The following is a 16011-nucleotide window of genomic DNA, read 5'->3' on the forward strand; positions in this document are numbered from 1 at the left end:
CCCAAGTAGCCTCAAAATTAGACAGATTTATCATCTCAGAGGAACTTCTACTCACTGGGAGGAGCCTGACAGCATTCATCCTACCTTTTGGTGGTTTTGACCACTAGCCCATCCAATTGGAGACTTCTCTAATCGGTAAACCAAGGAACAACCCCTTCAAGTTTGAGAATGTATGGCTTATGCACTCATATTTCCTCACAAACATAGAGAAATGGTGGAAAGAAGAGCTTCACCTACAAGGTACAAAGATGTTCCTTCTACATCACAGGCTCAAACACATTAAAGGCAGACTCAAAGAGTGGAATAAGAATGAATTTGGAAACATCTTCAAAGCTAAAAGAGAAGTGGAAGGGAAACTAAAGGAAATAAACCAAATTCTCATCACAGAAGGATACTCAAAGGAAAAGAAAAAGCTTGCAGACTCACTTTAGCATGAATGGGAGAACATACGTTTGCAAGAGGAAATATTCTGGAGACAGAAATCCAGAGTCCAATGGATTAAGGAAGGGGAGAGAAACACCAAATTATTTCACAAATCCACCATTGCACACAGAAACAACAATAGAATTGTGAAACTCACAGATCAACATGGAATAGAGAAAAATACTCATGAGGAGATGGAAGAGGTTCTGGTCCAGCATTTTCAAGAAATTGCTAAGGAAACCACAACAGATAGATCACAGTTTACGAGAAGATTTACTCAGTATATTCCTAAACTGGTCTCTAGGGAAGACAATCACAATCTCAACAGACCAGTAACAGGGAAGGAACTTGAGGAATTCATCACATATATGCATAATGGGAAAGCTCCAGGCCCAGATGGCTTCAATGTGGACTTTTTCAAAACATGCTGGAGGATTGTAAAGCATGATATACTGGAGGTAGTGGAAGACTCGCGAAGATCGAAATTTGTCTTGCAGGTGCTCAATGAATCTTTCATAGCCCTAATCCCCAAATAGGAAAGGGCCAACTCTCTAGACAGATTCAGACCTATAGCATTATGCAATGTGGTGTGCAAAATTATATCCAAAGTAATTGCCAACCGACTCAAGCCCCTCCTCCCAACTCTGGTGTCAGAGGAGCAAACAGGTTATGTGGAAGGGAGACAAATTCTCGATAACATAATTCAAGCCCATGAAGTGGTTCATTCACTCAACACCAATAAGCAGGCAGGGATGATAATTCAGTTGGACATAGCGAAAGCTTATGATAAACTTAGCTGGACTTACATAAGAGAGGTGTTAAAAGCCTATGGATTTGACTACAATTGGATTAGGTGGGTCATGGCTCTTGTAACCACTACTAGCTGTTCAATTCTTCTCAATGGCTCTCCTTCCAGAACCTTCAAGCCTACAAGGGGTCTCAGGCAAGGTGATCCTCTTTCCCCTTTCCTTTTTATTCTAATGATGGAAGGGTTAGGTAGAGCAATCAAAGCTACCAAGGAGGAAGGAAGCATTCAAGGACTGAGACCCACTCGAGATGGAGACACGGTGACACATCAACAATTTGTGGATGATACTATGCTTCAAGGCATACCTACAGTCAAAGAAGCCAAAGCATTCAAGCAAATTTTGCATGAGTTTGCAATGGCTGCGGGCACTGAGGTAAGTCTTACAAAATCAAAAATCTTCTTTTTCAATACTGATATTTCGATTCAGAGAAACCTATCCAGAATTTTAGGCTTTCAAAGAGATTCATTGCCCTCGAAGTATCTGGGAGTTCCCCTCTCTGACAAACCATTGCACAAACACATCTGGGAGCCTGTTTTGAATAAATTGAAAGACAAAATCAGCAAGTGGACAAACAGAGCCCTAAATTTAGCAGGGAGGCTGATTCTCACTAAGGCAATCCTCCAAACCATCCCTATTTTTATGCTATCTACCATTCTGGCACCAACTGGAGTCATTAATCAAATTAGAAACATTCAAAGAGATTTTCTCTGGGGAAAAGGTGAAGAGAAGAAGAAATGGGCTCTGGTGGCTTGGGATAGGATATGCAAACCTAAATCCCATGGTGGTTTGGGTTTACATGACCCAGAAATTCTAAACAGAGTTCTGGGTGCTAAAGTTTGGTGGAGATGGCTGAAGGAAATACGAGCCCCCTGGGCTAAACTATGGAAACAAAAGTATGCAATGAATTGGCAGGAAATGAACCTTATAAGAATGACAGGACAAGTGAAAGGTTCACAAGTATGGAATAGGGCCTGGGAGAACAAAGCCTTAGTTCAAAAACATAGTTTCTGGGAGATTAGAAGTGGAAAATGGGCCAGATTCTGGGAGGACAATTGGCAGCAGGAAGGCAATCTCAGCAGTGAGGAATTAGCAAGTATCCAGGCAGATACCATAAACAAAGGATTAATTAGGGTGAGTGACTATTGGGATCAGTCAAGGAACAATGGAAAATGGAGAATATGGAAACTTCCAGTTTACAATGAGATGAACACGCTGAAAACTCAAGCTAAAGCCCTTGAAGATATTCTGGACAAAAGGCAGATTCTAACCTCAACTTCAGATGATCAATTAAGATGGGGAAGTAATAAGGCAGGTATCTTCAACCTTAAAGAAGCCAAAAGAATAGCTACAGGGCTTAACTTCCCAAGCACTGACAAGACCTGGAAAAACCTTTGGACTAACCCTCATTGGATGAAGATCAAACTGTTCAAGTGGCTGGTTCAACAAGGCAAGATTCTCACTTGGGAAAATCTAAGAAAGAGAGGCTTCATTGGCCCCTCCAGATGTCACCTGTGTGGACAACAGGAAGAAACCTCAAATCATCTCCTCAATCTATGCTCCTTCACTGCCACATTATGGAACTAGGCTAGATATGTCTTTGAGCAGACAGATAGGCAGGAAAATGATATCATTGCTACGCTAAAGAATTGGAGACAAGATTTCTCGGACAATGAGACAATAAACACAGCCTGGGCTTTGACTCCAGGGTTCATAATCTGGAATGTATGGAAGGAGTGCAACAACAGGATTTTCAAAGACAAAACAGGCCCGGTGAGCAGCATCATCAAGCTAATTCTTAAGCAACTCAAGGAAACGGTCAACACCCTTGGGAGTTTCTCTGTTGATAAACCCATAGGTCACAGAGAGGCAAGCATCCTAGAAAAGTTGGAGCTTCAGGCACATCTCCCTCAAAGCCCTCTGCAGATCAACAAGCATACCTTAGAAGGAGAGGCTTTCTGGCACCCCCCTTCTCAAGGTTTCTTAAAATTTAACATAGATGGAGCCTCTAAAGGAAATCCTAGAGATGTTGGGTATGGAGGAGTCATGAGAGACGAGAAGGGAAACATACATGTAATTTTCTACAGTTATCTTGGAAAAGCTACCAACAATATGGCTGAACTCATGGCAATGGAACTATGCTTGGAAATACTGATCAAGTACAACATTCATAATGTCATCATTGAGGTTGACTCGGAATTAGTCATTAATTTGGTCAAGCGGATAAGTGCAGGATCTGCACCAGAGAAAATTTCAGGTCACTAGCGACTTCTGCAAGTCTATCACAAAATTCAAGCACACCTAAGAATTCTAAGAACTCTCAGATTTGTGCATGTTCACAGGGAAGCCAACAAAGTAGCAGACTGGCTGGCCAATGAGGGGGTTAGAAGCAAACGAACCGACATGTGTTACAGGTGGGAGGAGGTAACAGACAATAGGCTGCGAGATGAATGCTCATCTTGAGCTCTCATGGACAGACAACAATATCAGAACAAACCAAGAGACAATGTTTTACCTTTTGTCAATGAGGAATAAGAACACAGTAGAAAGTTTTAAAAAGGAGGAGCACTTTAGGACCTCTCAGAAAGTTAGCAAAGTCTACATTAGACTAGGAGCTATAGGGAGGAAAAGCTTGGAGGAGATGTGCCACCAAGAAAAATGTCAATGGGAAACAACAGGCTACCGAGAAGATCGACATAGGGATTCCAGGCAGGAGGCGACCCTTCCAGGTGCGTCTTCCTTAAGCAGTGTAGCGGGGGCAAGGGGAAAAGAAAACCAGAGTCCAGAACTGCTTGGGATAAACCACCCTCATCGGGCGCCCTATAACCCGAAGTGGTTTTCCTGAAAGTCAGGCGATGCCACTCAACGACCAACGCGTGGCGGGGGAAGGAGAGAGCTTACCACTCTCATCACACGGTATTCCTCGGGCTTCTGTGCTACGCGACTTTGATTTTGGTCGTCGGATCAGAAGGGGGCAGATCTACGGCCACAGTTTGTCGTGCAGGTTTGTGGGCCGGGATGGTCAAAACTGCTTACGGTTTACCACTCTTATCAGGAGCCCTTGAACCCAAAAGCGGTTTTTCGGAAAAGTTGGCGATGCCACTCAGCGAGCAACACGTGGCGGGGGAGGGTGAGGGAATACTGCCCTCATCGCGCGGTATTCCTTGAGCTTTTTAGGCTGTGCGATATGGATAGTAGCCGTCAGATCAGAAGGGGAAGATCGACGGCTATAGTTGGTCGAGCAATTTAGTGGGTTTTCTGCGGGCTACTGCTCCGCATGTTACAAAGTTAGACCGTCAGATTATAAGGAGACAGATCAATGGCTGCGGACAAGCGTTCGGACTCGGGGGGTCCACGCCTTTGCTTGTGGGTCCATGGCAGTTTAGACTTTGGTTTTTGTTTGCATAAGTGTGGCTTTTTGTTGTGGGCACTTTGGGTGTTTTCTTTGGGGGTTTTCCCCTCTTCCCTTTGTGGGGTTTAGCACCTCTAAGTGCTTGTTGTAAAATTTGTACATTATTTGCTTTCCTAAGTCAATAGAAGGTTTGTCTCTTGCTTCAGCAAAAAAGAAATAAACTTCTTTTTCTTGAAAACTTTTATTTAACTTAATAATATCAATATCAACTTAGTAGGATTTGATTTCGACTTTTGCCTCCAACTTAAATGAAGATCGGCAAGAAGTCGTGGCTCTAGAACTTGGTCCCTCCTTCTCTTGCTCCTTTTTAACTCCTTTTACTAGTCTTCATTGTCTCTTAATTTCCCATCTAAGCTGGTTTTTGAGTTAGAGATACTTGAAAGCTTGAGAGAATCAAAGTTAATTTCAAGAGATACCATTAGGACCGTCATGTTACAAAAGGTTTTAGTGAATTGTGCTTCCATATTTGAGAATGCTCCTTTGACTCATCCCTTAAATTGTTCTTGTACTAATCCACCATGGTTGGGGTTATGTAACTGCTTTTTTACTCCAATTCCTAGATCTTACAACTTCCTATAGAAATCCCAAAGAAAGTTGTTTTCTTAGTAATATGATATATAAATCATCATGGCATTCTATTAGAATAGTTTGTTAAAACATATCTTACAATATTTTGTATCCTCTTTACTATGTAGCATTTAATTATAGATTTATATTTAACATTACTGTCGTACAACACAAAAGGTTGAAATGATTAAAAGTAAAATGAAAAATACAAGATTGGGGTTTTTGCTTAACTCAACTCTCAATTAAAGTTAGGATTTTCATCTTATAGAATCTTCTTGAAATTTGACACATTACTAGCTCAACATTTGTAAGTGATAGGACTTCCCAAAAAATCCTCATGATACTATAGTTAATAAAAAATGACAAAACAATATAATAATAAAAAAATATCATCCACCATGAAAAATGAATTTTTACTAAATGGGAATCTCCAATCATTCATGTATTAAGTTAAAATAATATGATTTATGTTTTATAAATAAATTATTTATAAGTATGTTAACATAATTATATTAGAAGATATTAAATATTAATATCGTTATTAAAATTAAAATATGCGTTTATATTTTTATTAATAATAATATAATAAAATATTACAATGAATTAATATTATAATATAATAAAATATTAATATCATTACTCTCAGGGTATCTTCCCACGCCTTCACCATGGAATCCAATGACGGTAATAATACAAATACTGTGAAATTGATGAGCTGTGATGGCAAAATATTCCAAGTGCAGAAGTTCGTGGCTAATTAATATTAAAAATAAATTAAAATAGAAGTAACTTTTGAATAAAATTAAATATAAATAATTCAATATATGGGATGTAGTTATTTATAATATATATTTTTTCCGGCGGAAAAGAACACTTTTTTTTCATTAATACAAAAAAAAAAGGTACTTTCATTGCGATTTTTTCTAAAGGGACTTCAGATTTTTATATGTATATTCTAATTTATATGTTTTTATTGGATTTCTATCTTTATATCTGTGACAAAATGCTATTCGATATCTATAATTAGAAAGCTTGTTTGCTGAGTGTTATATTACTTCCAGTTCAATATCAACTAATCATAAAACATATTGGGTATAGTGATCTAACTCCCTGTGAAAAGCTAATGGATCCGATATTCATAAGAGCATCCTGTACATAAGCAATGAAGAAAAACTTACCCATCTCGGTGTTAATACCTCTTTTTGAAAGTACATCTGCAACCTGGTTTTGTTCTCTGTAAATGTACATGAAAGTGATGTTGTGAAAAATACTTACCAACAACCTTATGTGCATCATCTAGTTGGATAATATTGGGGGCCTGAAAAGTGTGTATTCCATAACCCAATATATGATTATCTTGGCATCTCTATGGACGTGTAATTCTTCCAATTTGAGCCATTTGGAAAATAGGAGGACACCCCAAAGTGTGATAATTTTGGCCTTGCTAATTGTCCCCTGTCCTCCCCTCCACCAAAAGTGGTAGTAACGCCCCGGTTCTAGAATAATAACTATGCTGCAACCATATATTGTCTTTTGGCTTGCCCCATCAAAAAATCCTAAAGGGAATTTCCCCTTTATACCCTTGATTTTGACCTTCCTCTTAATTCTTTGCTTCTTCTTTTGCTAAATCTCTGTAAAATATGTAATAACTTTCATTACAACCTCCCGAATCACTGGCATTTTATGTTCAAATATCCATGAATTCCTGTTGCACCAAATTGACCAGGTAACATAGAAGGGTAATGAATGATGTTCAGGTTGATTCTTAGACCATAAGTTGAAACATGATTTTAGTGATTGTTGCATCCCCACGTGTCCTAGATGGAGAGTGTCCAGCATCCTTTCCCACACCGCCATGGAAAAAGGACATCACATCAAAACATGGTCAATCTCTTCATTGTCATTCCAACACATAGGATAAATTCCAAGGCCTTGAAATCCCCTGTGTTGCAATTTATCCCATGTGAGCACTCTGTTATGAATGACCATCCAACCAAAGCAAATGAGTTTTTGAGAAATCTCACATCCTCATGCTGCTTGAAACCAATTTTTGTAGGTAAATTTCCTGTTTTCCAAAGGGATTATGTTGTATATATCCTTAACCTGGGGTTGAAATTTCTTTAATGTAGCCTCCCAATTGAATATGTCTTTGCCCTCACTAATGGAAATTCCTACATCGAATAGATTGGTGAGGTAATTCTATGATACCATGTAACCCAAGTTCTTCTGCCTTGAGCCATGGTTGTTGAAATGAGAAATCAATGTTTATGTTGTTGATTTGTGCAAAATAAAATATGCCCCTGTCATGTAAAGTGTTAAGAATATTGACCAATAAAGTGTGATTACCATAAAATCCATTAAGTGCATCCAATCTGACCTCCAACAACCTACCAGCCCCAACTTCCCATCTCAAGAAACCCAACATCCATAGGTAGTTTTTCATCATTCCTCTGCAAATGTAGGAGGAAGCAGAGGTCCTCTTTTCGTCCTTCCTTGATTCAAATCATATATGGTTGTCCTTTCATATACTTGTCCCTATATGCCAAAAATGATAGTAAAGACCACAAATCTTGCTATTGCATAAAATTTTATGCTCCTTTTACCACTTGGGAACTACATGCATTTAATAGGATTTAAAAGAATGTTAAGTAAGTTAATTTCACCAATAATCATACATGTTATTTCTTTTATAGTTAAAGGGATGATTGTTTTATTTCTTAAGATGATTTTAGTGAAATTTTTTATTTTCTCACTTTCTTGATAAAGTTTATGGAATTGGTATGTTAAGGGCGGTATCAAAGTTGGCGTTCAAACATAAAACTTGACTAGGTTACAGATGAACCATAGAGTTAGAGATATTAGAACTTCTAGATCTGCATAGATTAGAGAGAGCATTAGATACATCAATTAAGGATTGTATGAGTTCAAGTAAATTGATGAACTTGTTGTCTTGATTATTACAAGTATTTTCAAAGAGTATAAATTGGTAGGGCCCCTTACAATTATGATTATTGCTTAGCCAAAGGTTGGATTTTGTATGGTTAGTACTTTAAACTTGAAGAGTTATTCTTTAATTCTGAAATGTGTTATGGCCAGTCCATTTAATTCGTGGTGGATGAAATATGAGGATTGAATAATACTCATCCTTGTTCTTTACAACATATGTTAAGATGGAAAGTTAAAACACTCTTCACTAATGATGTCATAGATGGTTGCTAAAATGGAATTATCACATGACTACCAAGGAAGAGTTTAAGTGATGTAAAATATTGTATTTCTAATGGGAATTGGTAAGTCACACTTGGAAAAGGGTTAAGTGGTATCTGGATATGAGTAACTGGAAGTTATGTTAAATGGCATGAAACACTCATAGAGCAAGTATATAATATTACTCTCTTGAAAGAGAATAATGCATTTATGATTGCATATGTGGAGATTGATGTGCGAATGAGTGTTAAATCCTAAATAATGAGGAAAATATGCACTTGATGCACACACAGACTCACACTTGAAGGAAGTTTTCAAGTACATCGTTTGGATGTGTGGTGTGAACTCATGGAATGAAATTATGTCGTTAGACTTGTCACTTTGTAATTGTTTTGGAAATGTGGTAGTTATTGTGATCATTAGGTATTGTTATGAAAACTAATGAGAATATTGACCTTGTGGAGTAGGATAGTTAAACGGGAAATGAATCCAACTACAAGCAATGGAATAGATATCATGAAAAGGAGTAGATTAAGTGTTGGAAAATTAATACCTTTGTTCTAATATTTCTTTATTAAACCCGAGTCTAGTTGCTCTGAAGTACTTAAGGTTGAATATGATAAATTCTAATTCATTAAAAACTATACATGATGATAAAGCTTTTCATTAAGTATGATTTCCATTTATTTGATTTTCTAATTTCCAAATTGAATTATGTGAGATATTAGATATTGCAATAAAAGAATTACACACTAAAGAAATCATATGTGGATGTATTACATGAAAATTTATGAGGAAATAGAGTTATGTAAAGCGATGAAGAAAATATAAATATGTAGATAAGGACCTTGTATGACTTGGAAACGTTATTCATCGAACTCCTTTTCATAAATATTCCTTACAATATTGATTGAAATAATATCGATTAAAACAATGTATGTATTTGTGATGTCAACAAGCAACTCGGAAGGCAATTTGGATGAAACACATTTCATAAAAAAATTGGCTATAGGCACTGCGAAATATTTTCGTAGCGCCCTTTTAAAAAACCTATAGGCATTTCGAAATCTTTTCGCAACGCTTCTAGAAACTCTGTTTTCGACTTTTGGAAGGCATAAAAAATTTCTCTCTATACATCTCGACTCTCCATCGCCTCAACACTTTGCCCACGCTCATGAATGATCTCCTCCTACCTCTCCTCATCATGGGTTCTCCCTTATTGAATTAATGGGCCACACTCCAATAAAAAAATTGTGTCAGTGCAAAACAGGGGCGTTGCAAAAAGATTTGAAGGTCACAGTAAAAAAATCACATATAAACAACCAGTGCCACCATAAATCAAGTGTTATAAAACATACAATACTACAAGTTCTAGTCACACGAATTCATAAGCTCGAAGAAGTGTGTACAATTCAAACTAGAAACAAAACATAGATTAATGAACAAATGTGTTGCTCAAAAATTCTTTTATTTATTTCATAGGTACAAACTTGGAGACAGGGGAATAATCTCCCCTCCTCCCCAATCGATACTCCTTTTATGCACAATATTTGCAACTGATTCACTTCCCCTTCTCTCTAATTGAGGGAAGTTGAAAAGACACAACAAAAATGACTCTTCATTCCTAAACTCTTCAACTTATTCAAATTTTGTATTTACATTAAATGTTTAAAATTTCTTCAAAGGTAAAAAGAATTATTTTCCAGCCTAACATATGGCCAATCCACCACATTGTCAAGCCCCCTCCATTTCTTCATCACGAACATGGTATAATGCTACTACATCAGACTCCCTAGGAAGGAAAACTCATGAGCTCTTGCTCATAAGGTCCTCTATAGAGCACCTTGCCTTCTGTAGAGTTGTAGCACTCATCCACATAGAATCCTCCATCAGACGATCCTTCCACTTCACCAAAAACTCCAAATACTCTTTTCCCCTATTATGCTTTGCAAGTTTGGTGTCTAGTGTCCTTTCAGCTTTTGATTCCTCTGTCATAGGCATCTTCTTCATCCAACTCTTCTCAGTGATTTCTCCACTACTCCCATTCACTATGGTGGCACCTTCATGACTATCTTGATAGGGGTACAAATCTGCCACATTGAAGATAGGTGAGATACCTAGATCCATAGGTAACTCCAGTTCATAGGAATTTGCAAAAAAAAATCTGAGTATTCTACAAGGTCCTATTTTCTTCATTTTGAGCTTGTTATACTCTCCTCTTGGGAATCTCTCTTTCCTTACGTGTGCAAATACCATGCCCCCTACCTCAAAGTTTACCTCTCTCCTTCCTAAATATGCTCTTTGTTTGTATTTGTAGCTGTTTTCTTGTAGCCTGTGTTTTATTTCCTCATGTAATTCACTCATTGTTGCTGCAAAATCCTCCCCATCAACACTCCTTTGCTCAAGTTTTCCCAAAGATCTCAACTCAAAAACTCCTCTAGGATGAATTCCGTATAAGATCTTAAACAAACTCTTCTCAGTGCTCCTATTCGGTAAATCATTGTATGCAAAAACAACTTGATCTAACACATGATCCCACTACTTGGGATTCTCTCCCATAAGGCTCCTTAATATGTTCCCAAGACTCCTATTCACAACTTCAGTTTTCCCATTAGATTGTGGGCGATGGACTAAGATGAAGTTCAATTTTGTTCCAAGCTTCTTCCACAAAGTCCTCCAAAAATGTCATGTGAACCTTGTGTCCTTTTCAGAGATTATACTCTTTGGAAATCCATGCAATCAAACAATCTCATTGAAAAACAAATGAGCCACATGTATAACATCAATAGTCTTGCAACATGGGATAAAGTGAGCCATCTTTGTAAATATGTCCACAACTACAAGTATAGAATCATTACCTTGTCACATCCTTGGTAAACCCAAAACAAAGTCCATACTCATCAAGTCCCATGATGATCTGCAATTGATTGGAGGTGAGGCTTAGAGAGCCTCATCTCTAAGTTATATCTTCTAAAAACTTGACTCATAATCAAATGAATCAAACACAATCACACAAGATAAGATAAAAGACTAACATTCACTTGTATTATCATGAGGCTTGATATCATTTTAAAGAGATTTACAAATACATATTTAGAACTTGTCTCCTTTGTTTTCAGTGAACAAATAGGAAAAATCTAAATACATTATTCTAGATATTTCCTTTCTTGATATAAGTTGCATGAGACTAGATTTTTCCTTTTTCATTATATGTTACCATTATGAGTTGGCTTCCCAATTCCCCCTGGTTTAGATGGAAAGTGTCCCTTGCTTTTCGCCTCTTGGTTTAAGTGTGAAGCCATGGCTGAAATGATTTTTGGATGTTGTTGGAATTCATGTGATGTGATGTTGAATATTGATGAAGTAGTAGGTGCCTACATAACGTGGGTTGGGAGGGCACATCTCCAAATGAACCCGAGTCAAATGATTCTATGTTGATTGTTGATGAAGTAACAAGTGCCTACATAGCCTAGGGTGGGAGGGCATGTCTCCAAATGAACCCAGCTCAGATGTTGCTAAGATGAAACTGATGAATGTGAAGCAGGTGCCTACTAAAGCAGGGTGGGAGGGCATGTCTCCAAAGGGAACCCACTCCGAATGTTGCTCTTGATATAAAAAGTCATGGCTTCTGGGTGGGGTACGAAACCAGGCCACACCAGAGATATACCTGAATTACAAATGCATTGTAGACTTTAACAAAAGTGGCCATGGGTGTTGTAGATTGTGTGATGAGGAAGAGGAAATGAGACTAAAATCTGTGAAAGGAAGAAGAATACGCGGGAAAGAATATGGGTGAGGGCAACAAACTTTGAAAAAACAAAAATTGAACAGAAAATGCAGCCACATGAAAAGAGAGGCATTAAATAAACAAGCATTAAAAAATAAAATTAGATCAAGCCTCAAGGAGTGACTTTCTCTGATACCAATTGATTTGCAATTGATCAGAGGTGAGGCTTAGATAGCCTCACCTCTCATCTGGATCTTCCAAAAACTTGACTTCTAATGAAATGAATCAAACACAATCACACAAGATAAGATAAAAGACTCTAATTCACTTGTATTATCATGAAGCTTGATATCGTTTTAAAGAGATTTACAAATACATATTTAGAACTTGCCTCCTTTGTTGTCAACGACCAAGTAGGAAAAAGCTAAATACATTAGTTTAGATATTGCCTTTCTTGATATAATTTGTGTGAGACTAGATGTTTCCTTACTCATTAGATGTTACCATTATGAGATGGCTACCCACATGGTCTGCCGAGAATGGGAAAATGAGTATACAATCCAACATTTTGACTTCTCCCCTTCACATGTTGATATACTCTGCATTTTCCTACATATTTCTGCACATTATCTCTCATCTTTGGCTAGAAATATAAGTGTTCTAGTTTCCCAAGTGTCTTGTTCACACCAAAATACCCTAGAAATCTTCCATTGTGCTTCTCTTGCATCATATTATCTCTCATTGAAAAACGAGGGATACATAATTGATTTTTCTTGAACAAAAAACCATCTTGCAACATAAATTCCCTCCATGGGATGTTATCTCTTCTCACGGGGTTCTTTCATGTTTTAAAGGCCTCTCGGAACTCAGCATCATCCTCAGATAAGTCCTTCAAATAATCAAAGCCCAAAATATGAACATGGCACTCCTGAATGCTCAAACTCCTCTTGCTCAAAGAATTGTCTACCTTGTTCTTTTGTCCACTCACATGTTTCAGAACAAAGGTGAAACTTTGTAGGAATTCCACCCACTTGGCATGCTTATTGTTCAACTTGTGCTAGTGCATTATATGTTGTAATGCAAAATTGTTAGAGAACAAAACAAACTTCCTATGCATTAAATAGTGTCTCCAATGCTTCAAGGCTTGAACCACCACATAAAATTCCTTGTCATAAGAGGACTATTTTTGTTTTGAATCATTCAACTTCTAGTTGAAATATGCAACAGGTCTGTCTTCTTGACTCAATATTACTCTAATGGGTGTACCACTAGCATCACATCTGACTTGGAAAGGTTGCTTGAAGTCAGGTAGCTTCAACACAGTTTCTTAATGATCTTCTTCTTCAAGTGTTGGGAGCTTTCCTCTGTTGTTGTTGTCTAATAAAATGGCTATACATCATTCTTGATTGTCTCAATGATGGGTGCACAAATACCACTAAAATTCTTGATGAATTTCTGATAGAAGCTAGCTAGACCATGCAAATTACTAACTTCGAAAAGGCTCTTGGGTGAAGTCCAACTCATAGTTTCTTCTACTTTCTCTGGATCCATTTTTAGCCCATCCTTTGAAATGACAAAGCCTAAGTATACCAACTCAAACCTCATGAAAGTACACTTCTTCAGGTTAATTAATAGTTTCTCTTGCTGCGACATTTCTAGAACATACCTTACATGGCTAAGGTGTTCTTCCTTTGTTCGATTGAAAATAAAAATATCATCTAAATCAATAATAAATAATAAAAAACTTACTGACGAACTCCTTCAAGACCTCGTTCATCAACCACATGAAGGTACTTCGTGCATTTGTTAATCCAAATGCAATGACTAGCCATTCATATAGTCCACTATTGGTCTTGAAAGTTGTCTTCCACTCATCCCCTTCTCTGATTTGAATCTAATGGTAACCACTCTTCAAATAAACCATTAAAAGTTAGGCTTCCCCACTCAAACATTCCATCATTTCATCCATCCATGGCAATGGAAATCTGTACTGGATTGTAATCGTATTAATTTCTCTAGAATCTATGCACATCCCCCATTCTCCATCTTTCTTTGGGTTAAGCACTGAAAGAACAACACATGGACTCAAGCTCTCCCTTATCCATCCTTTGTCCAACAGCCCTTGAACGTGTTTCCTTATCTCCTCATTCTGATTGGGTGTCATTCGGTAAGAAACTTTGTTCGTAAGGCTTGCACCTGGTACCAAGTCTATGTGATGGATGATACTTCTCTTAGGTGGCAACTCACTTGGAAAGTCATCTACCATGATATCACTAAAATCATGCAAAATATCTTGAATCTCAATAGGTAACTCTATAATTTAACTATGCAGAGGTATTACCTTTGGTTTGCAGACCACCACATAGCTTATCTCTTCTTTCTTCATTTTTTGCAGAAATTCCTTTCCTCCCAACAACATTGCTTTTGAGCTACCTTTCCCAACTGCACTTTCTTCCTTCAATGGTACAAGAGTGTGCTTGATAACATCCTTTTCAAAATTATAGGTGTTGTTCTCTACATCATGCATCACTTTCCTATCAAATTTCCAGGGTTTTCCTAAGAGAAGGTGGCAAACATCCATCGACATGATGTCACAAACTATCTTATCCTTATATAGACATATCCAAAACTCCACTTTGCTCTGCTCACTTACCCAAAATTAGCGGCCTTTCTGCAGCCATGACACTTTATATGGTGTTGGATGCTTATGTATTTTCAATCCAATTTTTTCCACCATTTTTGTGGAAACTAGATTGTCAGTGCTTCCACTGTGAATCACCACTTTGAAACATTTTCCTCTAGCCTTGAAAATAATCCTCAACAAGGTTTTTCTATGCATTGGTTAACTAGTCTCTTGGCTAGTTTCAACAAAAACTTATTCATCATTAAAGTTTCTCCCATCTTTGGTGTATTTTCTACCGTATGTTCCTGTGCTTCTGGATGAGCTACATATGCATCTCTTTGTCCTTCCTTTTCATTCTAAGGACACTCAAAATATTTGTGACCCAACTGCCCACATTTATAGCACTAATAGACAGTCTCTCTGCCTCTTCCTCTACCTCTGCCTCTCTAGTAAGGGATTCTTCCTCTAGAGTCACCTTCTTTCTCTTGTTGTCCTTGCTATTTTGGGTTATTGGCATCATTATGCTGAGTTGAATTATTCCCCCTTCCATCTATCTGTCATTTTCCTCTAGCAAAACCACGACCTATGCTTGAATTATACTTCCTCATTATCTTCTGCTTTGCCCTCAAGGAAAATGGGTATGTTTCTTCCATCATCCTGGGAGAAATCAATCTAATTTCATCTTGAATCTCCAACTTCAATCCATTAATATACCTTGTTTTGTTCTCTAAGGCATCTTCTACATAACATGCCCTTATATTCACCCTGTAAAACTCCTCAATGTACTCCTCACTATCAACAGCCTTTTCTTGAGGTTATGCACTTATCTGTAGAGGGATAGCTGATAGTCTTTCGACATAAACTTTCCCTTCATCTTTGCTATCATCCTGTCCCAAATTTTTATCAATGGTTTCCCCCTGTTTTCTTATTTCAACATGAACATTGTCCCACCACAATGCAACATGGCCTTTTAACCTAGTTACAACAAGTTTTACCTGCTTATCTTCTTCAATATCCTCATACTCAAAATACTTATATAATTCACTAATCCAATCCATCAAATTCTTGGCTACCAAACTGCAATAATAGGTAGACAACTCAGGTCTTGGTTTCAAAATTGAGCTTAACACTGACCTAAATAGTTAAATTCTAGAGCTTCATCCATAGGTGCTTCTCTTTTTGTTGTAGCTTCTTCATCTGATCTGCTATCATCTCCAACATTAGGGTCTTTCTACCTACTGGTCTC

The 16011-nt window shown here is 37.6% G+C and overlaps 1 protein-coding gene across 1 annotated transcript; it reads left to right on the top strand.

Annotated features, from left to right (window-relative positions):
- Positions 1-1406: 1406 nt before the first annotated feature.
- On the top strand, positions 1407-4397 carry LOC149228229 (uncharacterized). Its single transcript, XM_089380711.1, has 4 exons — positions 1407-2544; positions 2938-3262; positions 3572-3643; positions 4082-4397. Exons 1-4 carry the CDS (start codon positions 1407-1409, stop codon positions 4395-4397), a joined length of 1851 nt encoding a protein of 616 aa, XP_089236837.1.
- The last annotated feature ends 11614 nt before the right edge of the window (positions 4398-16011 follow it).

Source organism: Pinus tabuliformis, chromosome J (assembly GCF_031772625.1).
Source record: "Pinus tabuliformis cultivar Carrire ecotype Pingquan chromosome J, CPIR1, whole genome shotgun sequence".
NCBI classification, from domain to species: Eukaryota; Viridiplantae; Streptophyta; class Pinopsida; order Pinales; family Pinaceae; genus Pinus; species Pinus tabuliformis.